This window comes from Oncorhynchus keta, chromosome 36 (assembly GCF_023373465.1).
Source record: "Oncorhynchus keta strain PuntledgeMale-10-30-2019 chromosome 36, Oket_V2, whole genome shotgun sequence".
In the NCBI taxonomy this organism is placed as follows: Eukaryota; Metazoa; Chordata; class Actinopteri; order Salmoniformes; family Salmonidae; genus Oncorhynchus; species Oncorhynchus keta.
The window spans coordinates 3,674,138-3,690,096 of record NC_068456.1 but is presented as its reverse complement, the minus strand read 5'-3'; the positions used below and the strand labels follow the sequence as shown (position 1 = coordinate 3,690,096).

The following is a 15,959-nucleotide window of genomic DNA, read 5'->3' as shown; positions in this document are numbered from 1 at the left end:
AGCACCATAGAAAAGCTTATTTTTTTTATCCCCAGCTTTTAATATGATCCCCTGGTGGAACCTTCTTCTTCCACTCCCCTTTCTCTATCCGCAGGGGAAGTTGGATGCTCTGCGGGCTCTGTGTCGTCGAGGATATGATCAGGTGTCCCTGATGAGACCTCAGCCTGGAGACAAGGTGAGACTGTTACTATTCACACACAGGCACACACACACACACACACACACACAGGAATCCCCCTATAGAGTCTGGTTCCTCTAAAGCGCTCTTCTGGGTTGTTTGTGTGTGTTCCAGTGATCCTTTTCAATGAAGCATCTGCACTCTCTGTACCATAGAAATGGCAGGTGCTAGTGAAACAATCACAGTACTATACTATTAGTCACTGGTAGCTCCCATAGTACAGCTATCGGCCTCAAACACACACACACTCACACACACACACAGATGGATGTTTCTATATGAACTCTGTGAATAAGCTGCTGAAATCTGTCTCTTACTGACACACACATGTGCACACATACTTTCTGAATGAACCGCCAATAACACTCTTTCTGTCCTACACACACAAAGCTACTATTGTTCAAACACAGGGAGAGTTATGTACTGATACTGACTGGGAGTTGATGGAGTTTCCAGCTTTGTGTAGGAGTCCTCTGCTTACTCCCCTGGGAGAAACTGCGAGCTCAGATACAGTAGTTTGCCTAAAAAGAGATTTAAAAAAAGGATCAGGCAGAGATGATGTCATTTAACATGACAGTGAGTACAGATAGGAACCACCTTTCCAGTAGTCTCTGTTTCATTCACTTGGAAGAAAATATGTATTGGGATGTGACAGGGCTGCTATTTTTTGTGTTATGTTGGTATTATTGTTGTGCAAAGAAGGGGAGGGGAGAGACAGAGAGAGACCACCCGCCCTCTCTATCTCTCTTCCTTTTCAATGAGAATCTTCTTCACATTTACTCCTCTCTTTCATCCTCTTTCTCTTCTTCTCCCTCTGTCTCTCTCTTTTTGTCTCTCTCCTTCTCTGTCCTTCTCTCTCACTATCTCTATTTCCATCTTTCTCTCATTCTCCCTCTCAGTGCTCTTTGTTTTTATCTCTCTGTACCCTTATCCTGTCTTTCACACCTTCTTGACTGGGTGAATGGGTTAGGGTTAGAGGGGAGAGAGGTTAGAGGTGCCTTTAACAGAACCTTGGTGGTCTGATTTAACACCTTATTAAACAGTGAGGCCCTGAATTCGCACACTCACACATGCATACATGTGCACACATGCACAAACACACATCGATGGGTCCTAAAGTCACACACACAAAAACACAGAGCGAGAGGCCCTAAAGTCACACAAGGGACATTACACAGCCCATTGAGAAGGAGTCCCATTGTTGAGTTGAGAGGGGAAAAGAGAGTGTAGCAACAGTAGATTGATGTGGGCAGCCTGGTTGGTTGTGACTGCGGTGGTCTGGTCGTGAAAAGGGAAGCAGCAGAGCAGCAGACCTACACCAGAGACAGCATATGGACACAATGAGAACACAAGCTCATGAATATCAGAGAGAGAGGGAGGAGGGAATCCCCTCCATATGCTGCTGTAAACCAGCGTGGCGAGCCGGGTGTATTGTAACCAATGTGGTTTGGGGTAAGGGAGAGTTGTGTCTCAGGTGCTTATTGCCAACATTCTCTCACTGTAGAATTATATAGGTTTTTGCACTTTTCTCCAAACATCAAATTTCAAATGGTTTTTGACATCCAGAGGTTGACTCCTGCTCAGCATTGTTCAGTTTCTCCAAACTTCTAATTTCGAAGTTGCTCCAAACTTCTAATTTCTAAGTTAAAGGGGAAGTTCACCCAAAACCACTTTTGGCCAGTAACATTTGCCTGGCAGTACCCCAGACTGTTTTCAGGTCCATTGTTTAATTTTAAATTGCAGAATTTCCAAAAGTACTTAAAATGCATTCAAAACTATGTGTATTTATTGTTACATGAACAGCGAATGATGTCTCGGCACTAAATTGCCAAATAAATGTTGTTGTTTTTATGTAAAAAGTGTAAAAAAACATAGTCCTACTTCATGCTAGTGCAAAGGCCTTCCATTTCATCTGTAATCTGGAGGATCTCTTCTTCGTGGTTCCTAGATTGATAATTACAGTAGGCAGGACGAAGGTGGGACAAAGGAGCATCTTACTATTGGTCTTCAAGCAAGGAAGTCAGAACGAAAGTTAAAGTAAACAATGAGATGGTAACGTGTCAAAAGTGTATTTGCCGTTGCAAATGTCAGACTCCACACAGCTAACACAATCACTTCAAACTGAAGCTGGAAAGACTGCAAACTAGCTGCACTTGTTTCGTTTTACCTGTTTTCAATGGACATTTCTTTGTATATATCCATAAAAATGATACCAACTGATTCATGATTTCGACTCGCTGAAAAACATTGCCTGTCTGTCTGTCTTGTCCCTACACATTCATTACTATAGGACAGCTGGAGATTGAATTTGATTATTGAAACAATGTTGCAAATATCGGAGAGAAAGAAGGCAAGACTTATACAAATCTCCGCTGTTGAAAACTAAATATTAGTCTCAAAGAAATGTGAGATAATGTCTAGATACTTTTTATAGTGGAGATCAAGTTCATAAATTGCTTGGCTGGGCTGATGAGACAGTGGATTGCACAGTCAGATGGAACAGAGTAAATAGGCATTTTAAAGTCATAGATTTAGCCAGTGTTAACTTGTGGAATAGACACATCGGGAATGCCGTTTTAACCAATCAGCATTCAGGATTAGACCCACCCGTTGTAAAACTCGCAATGGCTGCCTGGTATTGTGATGCAATAATTTCCATGGTAACATTCAAATGATGCTAATTACATCAGCTTTGGCTCATACAATGGAATGGAATGTCTGTTGAGTGGTCTCAACAAATCACAGCACAGATTGATGGGTACACTTCCTGCTTTTACTTTATGCTTTAACTTCCTGCTTTGCTCTTATGGGTACACTCCCCAGTCCACCCATTATACCACCATTGTCTTGAATGGGAACAACCGTTATATTCAATAAGGGGATTCGATGCATCTGGCCTGGGCACCCAGGTAGTAGAATGACCACGTCCCAGATTGTGCGGGACAGTCCCGCATTTTAGCCCTTTGTAATTTCCTCAAACGTGTGATGCTCTCCATGATCATTAGTTGCTCATTCAACATATTTGCTGCTTCTTCATGCAAAACTGTTTGAAAGTCTCCCTCCCTAACTGCTTTACAATCTCTGAGACGAACCAAAAATGTTTCATTGGCCAAATATTCCCAGATCTTCATAAAAGCCACACGTGGTCTCTTGTTTCGCCATCACCAAATGTTGCGGGAGGTAGGCTATAGCCTACTTGGTGCGCTTCGTTCGCTGCAGTGGAAGCATTGGTGTCGTGTCAAGCTACCACTTCTCACAATGGTGCTTGTTTAATCAAGTTAGATCAAAGCTGAATCAATGTCTTGGAAGATCACATAATGATTCATTTTATATTTTACATAACAGAACCAAATATATTTGCATAGTATGGCTTTACTGTTAAACCAAAAACATCACCTTTCTTATGAGATTTTAGGATGGTTGGCTGAATAGTCACATTTTTCTTCTCATGCGGCCAAAACTGTGCCACTAGGCAGAATGTGCTTGCATTGAAACAAAATCCCGGAAGGCTATATAGTATTAACACCATCTGCTCTAATTTGCTCACGAAACAGTGACACAGAGAGAAAGAACAACTTGTCAGATAGTGCATTGAAGAATGATTCATTCCTGCCCTGACTTTTCCTAATACCATTGCAGATCTACATTAAAGCCCAAAAAAGACAGCCGTGGTGTCGCTCTTCATTTCTTGGTTTTTCCGTGGTACATATAACGACCGCTACAGATTTGGGCCGCGACCCGGATCAACATAGCCCTAGCAGAGTTAGTCAAACAACTGGGCCGTGAAATAGGAAATCAAGTTGCCACGAGTCTAGCAGGGGCTGCTCTAAGCACTCCCCAGCCCATAGTACTAATACCTGATTGGTCAGTGGTCAATCTAATTCTGAAGTCAGACATCAGAGAACCACCCCACTTCAGGGGTTATAGCACATACCGGTGCACAGTGACTGAATGGCAAGAACTTATGCAGGCTTACTTGAAAAAAAGGGATGCAGTACATAAGAACAGGGGCAAGAGATACAGGACTGACTAATGGGGCGGGCTAAAGACATATTCAGGATTGGGCTCCGTGGAAACCCTCTCCGTTCACTTAAGCAGAGACCCTGAAGCTAAATACAATATCCTGAGGCAGGACTTTGAAGAGGCAGTCTAATCCTCAATTACATTAGGATACTTCTATGAAACCTTACCAAGACAGTCAGAGAGCTGCTTGGATTATTTGGTCAGACTGAGCAAAGCATTTGACCTTTCCAGTGAGTGCTTGCAAAGACAGGGGGAAAGAGTGGATGATGCTCTCTAAATACAACTCTGCTGTTTTCAACCAGGATCTCAGCGATCATTGCCTGCGTACGTTATGGGTCCGCGGTCAAACAACCACCCCTCATCACTGTCAAACGCTCCCTTAAACACTTCTGCGAGCAGGCCTTTCTACCCAACCTGGCCCGGGTATCCTGGAAGGATATTGACCTCGTCCAGTCAGTAGAGGATGCTTGGTTGTTCTTTAAAATTGCTTTCCTTACCATCTTAAATAAGCATGCCCCTTTCAAAAAATGTATAACTAAGAACAGATGTAGCCCTTGGTTCACTCCAGACTTGACTGCCCTCGACCAGCACAAAAACACCCTGTGGCGTACTGCACTTGCATCGAATAGTCCCCGCGATATGCAACTTTTCAGGGAAGTCAGGAACCAATACACACAGTCAGTTAGGAAAGCAAAGGCTAGCTTTTTCAAACAGAAATTTCAATAAGCATTTCTCTACGGCTGGCCATGCTTTCCACCTGGCTATCCCAACACCAGCCAACTGATCTGCACACCCCGCAGCAACTGGCCCAAGCCTCCCCCCGCTTCTCCTTTACCCAAATCCAGACAGCTGATGTTCTGAAAGAGCTGCAAAATCCAGATCCCTACAAATCAGCTGGGTTAGACAATCTGGACCCTCTCATCCTAAAATGTTATCCGCCGTCATTGTTGCAACCCCTATTACTAGTCTTACTAGTCTGTTCAACCTCTCTTTCGTATCATCTGAGATTCCTAAAGATTGGAAAGCGGCCGCGGTCATCCCTCTCTTCAAAGGGGGAGACACTCTAGACCCAAACTGTTAGACCTATATCCATCCTGCCCTGCCTTTATAAAGTCTTTGAAAGCCAAGTGAACAAACAGATCACCAACCATGTCGAATCCCACCATACCTTCTCCGCTATGCAATCTAGTTTCCGAGCTGGTCACGGGTGCACCTCAGCCACGCTCAAGGTCCTAAACGATATCATAATCGCCATCGATAAAAGACAGTACTGTGCAGCCATCTTCATCGACCTGGCCAAGTCTTTCGACTCTGTCAATCACCGTATTCTTATCGGCAGACTCAGCAACCTTGGTTTCTCTAATGACTGCCTCGCCTGGTTCACTAACTACTTCTCAGATAGAGTTCTGTGTGCCAAATCGAAGGGCCAGTTGTCCGGACCTCTGGCACATGGTTCAATTCTCAGGCCAACTCTTTTCTCTGTATAGATCAATGATGTCATTCTTCTGCGGGTGATTATTTGATCCACCTCTACGCAGACGACACCATTCTGTATACAATACATCTGGCCCTTCTTTGGACACTGTGTTAACAAACCTCCAAACGAGCTTCAACGCCATACAACACTCCTTCCGTGGCCTCCAACTGCTCTTAAATGCTAGTAAAACTAAATGCATGCTCTTCAAGACTGTAGACTGTAGACTGTAAACTCTCCTTCCAGAACCACATTAAGCATCTCCAATCCAAAGTTAAATCAAGAAACAGCTTCCTATTTCGCAACAAAGCCTCCTTCACTCATGCTGCGTAAAACAAAACTGACTATCCTCGTAAAACTGACTATCCTACCGATCCTTGACTTCGGCGATGTAATTAGCAAAATAGCAAATAGCAAATTGGATGCAGTCTATCACAGTGTCATCCGTTTTGTCACCAAAGCCCCATATACTACCTACCACTGCGACCTATATACTCTTGTTGGCTGGTCCTCGCTACATATTCGACGCCAAACCCACTGGCTCCAGGTCATCTATAAGTCTTTACTAGGTAAAGCTCCGCCTTATCTCAGCTCACTGGTCACCATAGCAACACGCGCTCCAGCAGGTATATTTCACTGGTCATCCCCAAAGCCAACATCTCCTTTGGCCGCCTTTCTTTCCAGTTCTCTGCTGCCAATGACTGGAACGAATTGCAAAAATCTCTGAAGTTAGAGACTTATATCTCCCTCACTAACTTGAAGCGTCAGCTGTCATAGCAGCTTACCGATCGCTGCAGCTGTACACAGCCCATCTGTAAATAGCCCATCCAACCAACTACCTACCTAATCCCCATATTTGTTTTGGTTTTTCTGCTCTTTTACACACCTGTATTTCTACTTGCACATCCTCATCTGCACATCTATCACTCCAGTGTAAATTGACCAATTGTAATTACTTCTCCACTATTGGCCTATTTATTGGCTTACCTCCTTACTTCATTTGCACACACTGTATACAGTTTTTCTATTATGTTATTGACTGTATGTTTGTTTCTCCCATGTGTAACTCTGTGTTGTTTTTGTCGCACTGCTTTGCTTTATCTTGGCCAGGTTGCAGTTGTAATCAAGAACTTGTTCTCAACTGGCCTACCTGGTTAAATAAAGGTGAAAGATAAAGATAAAAGGTGCAAGCCTTTTGAAAATTGGACCGTTGGAGATTTACAGGAAATGATTGACAGCCATCACAGAGACGAACAGTCAGCCAGACACAAGGCGCAGAGTACTGCCAAGGTAGAAAACGCGATGACCCCCAACGCTTGGTGTATGACTCAACAACAAGCTGTCGGTCATCATAATTCAGCAACAAACACTAACTAACAGTGATCAGGCTTCATTAAACAAAGTGATTTCTCTCTTGGAAAAGCATATAAAGACATAATTTTTTTTGTGTTGTTTGTAACTTATTTTTTCAACTTATTTTGTACATAATGTTGCTGCTACCGAAAATAACTTCTGGACATCAGAACAGCGATTACTCACCTCGAATTGGAAGAAGCTTTCATCGCCGGAACAATGAATTGAAGACATTTTGCAGGAGGATGTAAGGCTATCTGTCCACCAATTGAAGCTCAATCGAAGTTGGGTGATACAACAGCACAACGACCCAAAACACAGAAGTAAATCAACAACAGAAGATCAGATCAAATTTCATGACCAATTGATGCAGAAGTCCATGTAATTCACATACCTTTTCTTGCTACTGTTATTTACAATGACGGTCTACCCCGGCCAAACCTTACCCGGACGACGCTGGGCAAATTGCGCAACTGCCCAATGGGACTCCCAATCACAGCCGGTTGTGATACAGCCCAGGAATTGAACCAGGGTCTGTAATGACACCTCTAGCACTGAGATGCAGTGCCTTAGACCGCTGCACCACTCAGGAGCCCAAAGGACATCAATAAGAAAGAGACTTGCTTGGGCCAAGAAACACGAGCAATGGACATTAGCCAGGTGGAAATCTGTCCTTTGGTCTGATGGATCCAAATTTGAGATTTTCGTTCCAACCGCCGTGTCTTTGTGAGATGCAGAATAAGTGAATGGATGATCTCCGCATGTGGTTCCCACTGTGAAGCATGGAGGAGGTGGTGTGATAGTGCTTTGCTAGTGACACTGTCTGTGATTTATTTCAAATTTAAGGCATACTTAACCAGCATGGCTACCACAGCGTTCTGCAGCGATATGCCATCCCATCTGGTTTGCGCTTAGTGGACTATCATTTGTTTTTCAACAAGACAATTACCCAACACACCTCCAGGCTGTGTAAGGGCTATTTGACCAAGAAGGAGAGTGATGGAGTGATGCATCAGATGACCTGGCCTCCACAATCATCCGACCTCAACCCAGTTGAGATGGTTTGGGATGAGTTGGACCACAAAGTGAAGGAAAAGCAGCCAACAAGTGCTCAGCATGTGTAGGAACTACTTCAAGACTGTTGGAAAAGCATTCCAGGTGAAGCTGGTTGAGAGAATACCAAGATTGTGCAAAGGGTGTCTGCTTTGAAGAATCTAACATTTCTAATATATTTTGATTTGTATAACACTTGGTTACTACGTGATTCCATATGTGTTATTTCAAAGTGTTGTTGTCTTCACTATTATTCTACAATGTACAAAATAATACAAATAAAGAAAAACCCTTGAACGAGTAGGTCTTTTCAAACTTTTGACTGGTACTGTATATAAACATGTCTAGTTAGGCTACTTCAAAGTAGCCTTATCCATTTGATCCCCGATTAATTGAATTGGGGAATGATTTTCTATAAATACGACAAAGTATTTGGTTGTAATTAAACAATATTTTATATCAAGGGTAGCAACCATCCTCCAGGAGAGCTACTGCGTGTGCAGGCATTTCGTCGAGCCTTGGACTAACCTCGTTGTAGCCTAAACACCAATTGCTCAACAGGACCTTGATAAGCAGACTTGGGTGTTTCAGGGCTGGATCTGCACAAGCCTGCCAAGCCTGCACACCCAGGAGCTCTGCAGACGGTGGGTTGGCCACATGTGACTTACAGTGCAGTTCTACTTTGCGGGGGTTAGACTTCTTTGCGGGGGTTTTAGTGCCTCAATCAAGTGTACAACGGCAATAGATGGTAGGCCTGCATGCGATCAGATACAGCAGCATTCCAGTGTCATTAATGGTTACTTTTTTCATGTCGGCTATAATAATACTAGTTATGGACAATATGTATGAAACCTTAATAGTGAATAAATAATAAGAGGTCTATATAGCATAATGTCATTTGTGAATTTCGGCGAACAGTCTAATGTACCAACTTGGGGGGGGGGGGGACTGACAGTTCCTGTACTTCTCGCATACTTCTTTCATATCATATCAAGCACTGATCAGCATGTGTTCGAGGAATGACGACAGGTGGCCGGTTATTTAGTTTCTTTCCTCTCATTAATGGGATGCAACTGGAGCAAACACTGCTCGATTAAATCTTGTAGGCTGATATTTTCCAAATATTTTTTTTCTCTCATTACGGAGTCCTCTCTCGCCACTTGACTTTGAACAACGTGATCTTGCAGTGACACTGCCTTCTTACGAGGGAATGACCGCAGCAGGTCATCAAGGTGTTGTTTGTTCTTAAAAAATTCGACATTGCGCCAAATTTGCTCGCACCCTGTGTTCCATAACGACATAGAAAATATTCATGCTGTTTCCAACTACCAATCAACAACTGCATATTGAAAGTTGAGATCATAGTTAAGATTGCCGAAAGCAGTGGTAAGGAGTGGAATGTTAACTCAAGATACTGGTACTCACTACTCAGGCAAGTCATAACCCGCCTCTGGTGGGAAACAAACACAGCTCCATTTACAACCCTCAGCATACCCAAACCTCTCAGTCCCTCTCTCACACACACCCACACACTTGTTTTTCTATCCTCATGGGGACCTCTAATGTATTTCCATTCAAAATCCTATTTTCCCTAACCCCAATTGTAACCCTAAACCTAGCCCCTAAACTAACCTTTGTCCTCGTGTGGATGTGGGAAATGTCCCCACGAAGGAGAATTTTCCTGAAACCTAACCCTAGCTTTAGGGTTAACTCCTAATTCTAATCGTAATCCTAGCCCTCTAAAGCCAAAATAGCCTTTGTCCTCGTGGGAAATTGTTTTACTATCCTTGTGGGGACTTTTAGGTCCCTGCGAGGATAGAACAAAACCCCACGCATCGCGGCGTTTCATGAGAGTGCGCTCTGAACTGACAGCTCTGCATGTCACCTCACATGACCTTAAAAGGATCCACTCACACACACACTTCACAGGCAACTGTATAAGATCCCTCCATCACACAACCGAGGATCCACTTACACACGCTATGCATATAGCGGAACAAGACCCTTATTCTGCAGATGTGATATCTCTATTTGGCCAGAGGTTAATGTGAGTTTGGTGGAGAGAGAAGATGGGAGGTCCTGATTTGCTTTGCCTATTTAATAAACAGGGCCCTCTCCTCCCTCTTTCCTACTTTTCCCTATTTCCTCTCCTCTCCGCTGTGTGACAGGGCCATCAGGGGACAATGAAAGGGAATCTCTTCTGTCACAATTTGGCTTGTGGCCTTTCAACTTCCCATCTGGTTGGGTGACGCGCTTTCACAGAGGATGACATACACACACACACACACACACACACATTGTGGCAGAAACTGGTAACCTGCTGATGGCCATTCATGAGCGCATTAGAGTGAGAGTAATGTGGAGAGATGGGAGAGTGAGATGTGTGTGTTTGTCAGAGATGGGAGATTTTCATAATTGATCTGGATGTCTTAGTGCTTTGTGTTATATTGTTGAGCTCGTTATCCCTGTGCCTTTTCTTGTTGTGCTTTTCGTAGTTGATGTGCTTTTTAACCGTGTGCTTTTGTCGTTTTTGTTGCACTTTTTGTCGTTGTGCCTTTTGTTGTTTTGATTTGTCATTAAGTTGTATGACAATTTTTAAAATACATCCAATACCTATGTATGAATAAAACCCTGGAAGATGACTCAAAAACATACAGAGATGAGATAATGCTTTGTCTTTTCACAGAAAAGTGTGTTTGCATCTGAAATTGGCTCCCTAAATAACAATACAGAAATAAAAAAGTCATTGTCTTTTGATTTCTCCCCTCATTGCACCTCGTGATTTGAAGATGTATTCTGCCCAGTTAATGACGTGTGAAGAACTTGTAAAGGGGCTTTGTGTGTGTGTGTGTGTGTGTGTGTGAGACTCAGAGACGATGTGTTACAGACTCTGGAAAGTTGTTTCCAATTAAACGGCCCAGTTCTAAATTCTCTGCAACACTCGGACCACCTAGAAGAGTGGATTCTTTAACACTTGTTTTTATTAGCACCCTAATACCATTATTCTTAGTTTGCATTGTTCCCGCCAATCTTCACCTATCTTGATGCAAACAGGACATATACACACACACACACACGTGTGTATGTGCATGCTGGTTTACTTTGTCACCTTTTAATCAGAAGACTCTGCAGCCAAACAGTGATGTAACTAACTGTGGAAAAGGCGTCTGTGTTCTGAACCCCTGGTCTAACTTGGTTCCGTCTGTCTGTGTTGCAGGGTCGTTGTATCAACTTCACACGCGTAAAAAACAAGGAGTCCATTCGACCCCCTTCTGCCCGTCGCTCTCAAACCCTTCCCCCTCCTCCAGTTCAGAGGCCTCTAGTCCAACCGTCCTCTCCTCCCCCACACTCCACTCCTCCCTCCGTCTCCATCCCTCCCTCCCGTGCCCCCCCGTCCAGCCGACTTCCCCCAGGCCCCCCTCCAGCCCGTGCACCCCCAGGCCCCCCTCCCTCTCGCCCGCCACCCAGGCCCTGAGGACAAGACAAACCCCAATTACGCCCTCACAGTAGTAACACCCCCCAAAACACTCTCCTCACACCACCAAAAGCAAAGGTATTTATTTAATACACGGGTTCAGGCTTTGATCTCAAAGGTTTGTTGCTGGACAGCAAATATCATATTTTGGTGAATACCGAATAAACTACTGAGTTCACAGTAAATGCCTCTGGTCTTTTAGGAGGTGCAGACAAATTCTGTTTCCTCAAATTGTGTTGTCTTATGAACAGAAATCCAATTGTAATGGTATTGAATTGTACATGGATTGAATCGTAAATAGGTCAACTTGGCCACAGAGGGATATTGTGAACCTTGACATTGGAGGTTTACAATATCCCTCTGCTGGCCGAGTTGACATATTTAAAGAAATGCCATTGGTTTGTGGAGAAAAAGTTTAATATCTTTGATAGGCTGATGAGGAATTAAATGTAACCTCAAATGTAAACTTTTTATAATGTTTGTTTGGAGGCCAGGCTAAAGGTCCCTCACTAGAGACTAAAATTATAATCTGCTTTGTGTTCATCTGTTAAGTGAAAATAATTTTGTCCATCATTAAAGCATTTTCTTTCCAATATTTGCATCCAGCATTATTATTCTGTGTACCAACTTTAAAAATTTAAAGAATTGTCCATATTTGCCTTGAGAAAAAAAAGTTAAATACACTATGTTACCAAAAGTATGTGGACACCTGCTCATCTAACATCTCATTTCAATATCATGGGCATTAATATAGAGTTGGTTCCCGCTTTGCTGCTACAACAGCCTCCACTATTCTGGGAATTTTTTTGCATGACATAAGTATTTGATACATCAGAAAAGCAGAACTTAATATTTGGTACAGAAACCTTTGTTTACAATTACAGAGATCATACGTTTCCTGTAGTTCTTCACCAGGTTTGCACACACTGCAGCAGGTATTTTAGCCCACTCCTCTATACAGACCTTCTCCAGATCCTTCAGGTTTCGGGGCTGTCGCTGGGCAATACGGACTTTCAGCTCCCTCCAAAGATTTTCTATTGGGTTCAGGTCTGGAGACTGGCTAGGCCACTCCAGGACCTTGAGATGCTTCTTACGGAGCCACTCCTTAGTTGCCGTGGCTGTGTGTTTCGGGTCTTTGTCATGGCCACGACCCATCTTCAATGCTCTTACTGAGGGAAGGAGGTTGTTGGCCAAGTTCTCGTGTTACATGGCCCCATCCATCCTCCCCTCAATACAGTGCAGAAAAGCATCCCCAAAGAATGATGTTTCCACCTCCATGCTTCACGGTTGGGATGGTGTTCTTGGGGTTGTACGCATCCTTCTTCAGGATTTTAATCCATGACGGCGTAGTGTTGTTAATGGTTTTCTTTGAGACTGTGGTCCCAGCTCTCTTCAGGTCATTGACCAGGTCCTGCCGTGTAGTTCTGGGCTGAGCCCTCACCTTCCTCATGATCATTGATGCCCCATGAGGTGAGATCTTGCATGCAGTCCCAGACCGAGGGTGATTGACCATCATCTTGAACTTTTCTAATAATTGCGCCAACAGTTGTTGCCCTCTCACCAAGCTGCTCGCCTATTGTCCTGTAGCCCATCCCAGCCTTGTGCATGTCTACAATTCTATCCCTGATGACCTTACACAGCTCTCTGGTCTTGGCCATTGTGGAGAGGTTGGAGTCTGTTTGATTGAGTGTGTGGACAGGTGTCTTTTATACAGGTAACGAGTTCAAACAGGTGCAGTTAATACAGGTAATGAGTGGAGAACAGGAGGGATTCTTAAAGAAAAACTAACAAGTCTGTGAGAGCCAGAATTATTACTGGTTGGTAGGTGATAATATTTATGTCATGCAATAAAATGCAAATGAATTACTTAATCATACAATGAGATTTTATGGATTTTTGTTTTAGATTCCGTCTCTCACAGTTGAAGTGTACCAGATGATCAAAATTACAGACCTCTACATGCTTTGTAAGTAGGAAAACCTGCAAAATCAGCAGTGTATCAAATACTTGTTCTCCCCACCATAGGTCTTCAGTATTCTATGGCCACTGTTTGTCTATGGAGATTGCATGGCTGTGTGATCGATTTTATACACCTGTCAGCAACAGGTGTGGCTGAAATACCTGAATCCGCTAATTTGAAGGGATGTATATTTATACACCAGCCCTATATGCAAGTGACTTTCCTTAAGTCATGTTAACCAGCTGAGCTGATATGACGAGTATAATAAATGAGTTACGGGTGCTGAAACCTAGACATATTTATTATTTTAGGTTAATAAAATGTAAATGGTAAATGTAGTTAATTTATCGTACTGTAAGGAAACTCTTGATGGATTATTAGATTGAGTTCATAATTACTCAGTGCTCCCAAATATCAAAAAGGCAATAAACAGTTTGTCGATTTATTCCGAGAATGGGCCAGAACATCTGCCTACCCCCTCAGAGAGGCATGGGACAGTCTCCTCAGAGAACCTCTGGTTTAGATAATTACTCAAATGGTCATCGGTTCCGTGTGTAACCCTACGACTAATTATGTAACAAGTGACGGCTTCACGACTCGCGTGTCTGGTAACTCTTTCCTGGTCTGTACAAAACCCACTTCTTTCCCTAGCCCCCACTTCTCTTACCCCCTGCTCTTTTCCTCCATAGACCCTACCCCTAAAATATTTAAATTTACATGAATCATTTGCTGAGCACAAGCCCAAAGACAAGAACTCAGGCTTCAAGTGATGACAGATCTCACACTCACTCATCAACCCTTGTGCAGTCTCATGGTCTTCATCATCTTGAAATCTGCTCAGGTTACAGAGGGCATTCTCTCATGAGACTTACATAAGCACAGCTATTTGGGTCTGGGTGACGAGATTAGAAAGAGTGTGAGGGAAGGAAGGAGAGAGCGAGCAGGCCAGACTTCCTTTGCTCGGCTGTGTCAGAGGGGTTGGTCAGAACAATGAACAGTAGGAGTGTTGTAGTACTCTAGTCATTTCATGAATGGAGCCATTCTGTTGCTCTCCTGTTCACAGTTGCTTTAGTACGGCGTGAACAGGGCTCCCCCACTGCAATGACAGACTGCTTCATTCAAACACTACAGCCAAAGCCTCCCAAGGATAAACTCCCAGCCTCCCCAACCCTACAGCCAATTTGGTATGCCGCCTTGTAGATCTGGAAGAAAGGGATGAGTGTACGTCTTATAGAAGAAGCCATATTGCTGATGTTAATCAAATCTAAATGGAGAAGTGTCTGGGGCTAGGTGTTGATTTTGGGCAAAAACCCACTTCTGTATTTCCTTCATGCCAATCAATCTTAAACAAAGAAAACTGTTTTAAGTCTGATGAATCAATAGTTTAATACATTCAAACAGTAATCCTAATTTCATGCGCTGGAATATGTATTAACCAACACTTGTTTATATTCAACCGCAATCTAGACCACCATCTAGCGGTCAAACAGAGCAATAACAAGTCATTCTTCATTTTCACACCATCAACATTTTTTTCTCCATCCTTTAAAAGTAGGGAACATAAATACATTTAAAAACAGATGTTTATCCATCATTAGACATTTTAATTGAACACACCTATAAAGCTAAAGTTTCATGTGTACGCCTGATTGTATCCATTGATAACAATGGGAATTAGGCAAGACCCCCCCAAAAGAGAAATCTACAGATCCATTTGAAGAGCTATTCAAATCCTCTTCTCGTTCCTTCTCCCATTCTGTTGCTCGCAGACATACATGGACTGCTTGTTATGGGGGGGGGGGGGGATATGCCTGAGCAATAAACTGCATAGACTCAGACCCATAGAATTAGCTTTAATTAGATTTCTATGCACAGACCCTCTTGGACAACAGGCAGAAGGACACATTCAACCTTTGGGATGTAAACCTTTCAGGCCCTCCTCTTGTTCCTTTGCATCCTCTTCCCAGACTGCGCTCCCTTCTGGGCCCCTCTCACCATGCCTTTAAACTGGCCCTGCATCTTTGCTTTCTTCCTACACACGCAAAACACAACAAAGGGTTATTAAGCTTTCGCCATTACAACTCTACTACAATGTTTATTACTAGTTCATTGCTATGTGTTTACCTGCGGTTGAGCTGTGCTTTCCTCAGAGGAATGTAGGCATATGGATCAACCTTTCCTTTCCTCTTCACATCTCCTTTACCCTTCTGGAGAAAAAAAACAAAAAAAAACACACTTCAGCCTTGTGGAGATTCAACAAAGAGCTGACCAATAGTCCCCGCTTGAAATCAACCTAAACACACTTCAGCCTGTGTGCATGTGTCACCTTGGCCTTGTAGTCTCCCCCCAGGTCTCTGCTCCCACCCAGAGGTCTGTGGATCCCCGAGCCTCCAGCTGAAAGAAAGAACTTGCATGAATGCATACACACAAGAGACGGCTGAGA

The 15,959-nt window shown here is 43.3% G+C and overlaps 2 protein-coding genes across 3 annotated transcripts in view; one reads left to right on the top strand and one right to left on the bottom strand.

Annotated features, from left to right (window-relative positions):
* The window catches only part of LOC118369478 (anthrax toxin receptor 1-like), a 53,737-nt gene extending 41,588 nt beyond the window's left edge, over positions 1 to 12,149 (top strand). Inside the window, exons 17-18 of one of the 2 annotated variants that reach the window (XM_052498320.1) lie at positions 95 to 175; positions 11,299 to 12,149. In XM_052498320.1, the coding sequence (XP_052354280.1) occupies positions 95 to 175; positions 11,299 to 11,556 (339 nt within the window). In that variant the 3' untranslated portion in view covers positions 11,557 to 12,149. Of the gene's footprint in view, positions 1 to 94; positions 176 to 2,126; positions 3,194 to 11,298 lie in introns of those variants that run through there. The other variant, XM_052498321.1, reaches the window with a different exon arrangement.
* A 2,727-nt stretch (positions 12,150 to 14,876) lies between these two features.
* rrp12 (ribosomal RNA processing 12 homolog) overlaps positions 14,877 to 15,959 on the bottom strand; it is a 29,220-nt gene continuing 28,137 nt past the window's right edge. The window contains exons 32-34 of the mRNA XM_035753881.2: positions 15,843 to 15,910; positions 15,641 to 15,723; positions 14,877 to 15,548 (exon numbers count right to left, since the gene is read on the bottom strand). Of these exons, the coding sequence (XP_035609774.1) occupies positions 15,446 to 15,548; positions 15,641 to 15,723; positions 15,843 to 15,910 (254 nt within the window). The 3' untranslated portion in view covers positions 14,877 to 15,445. The remainder of the gene's footprint in view (positions 15,549 to 15,640; positions 15,724 to 15,842; positions 15,911 to 15,959) is intronic.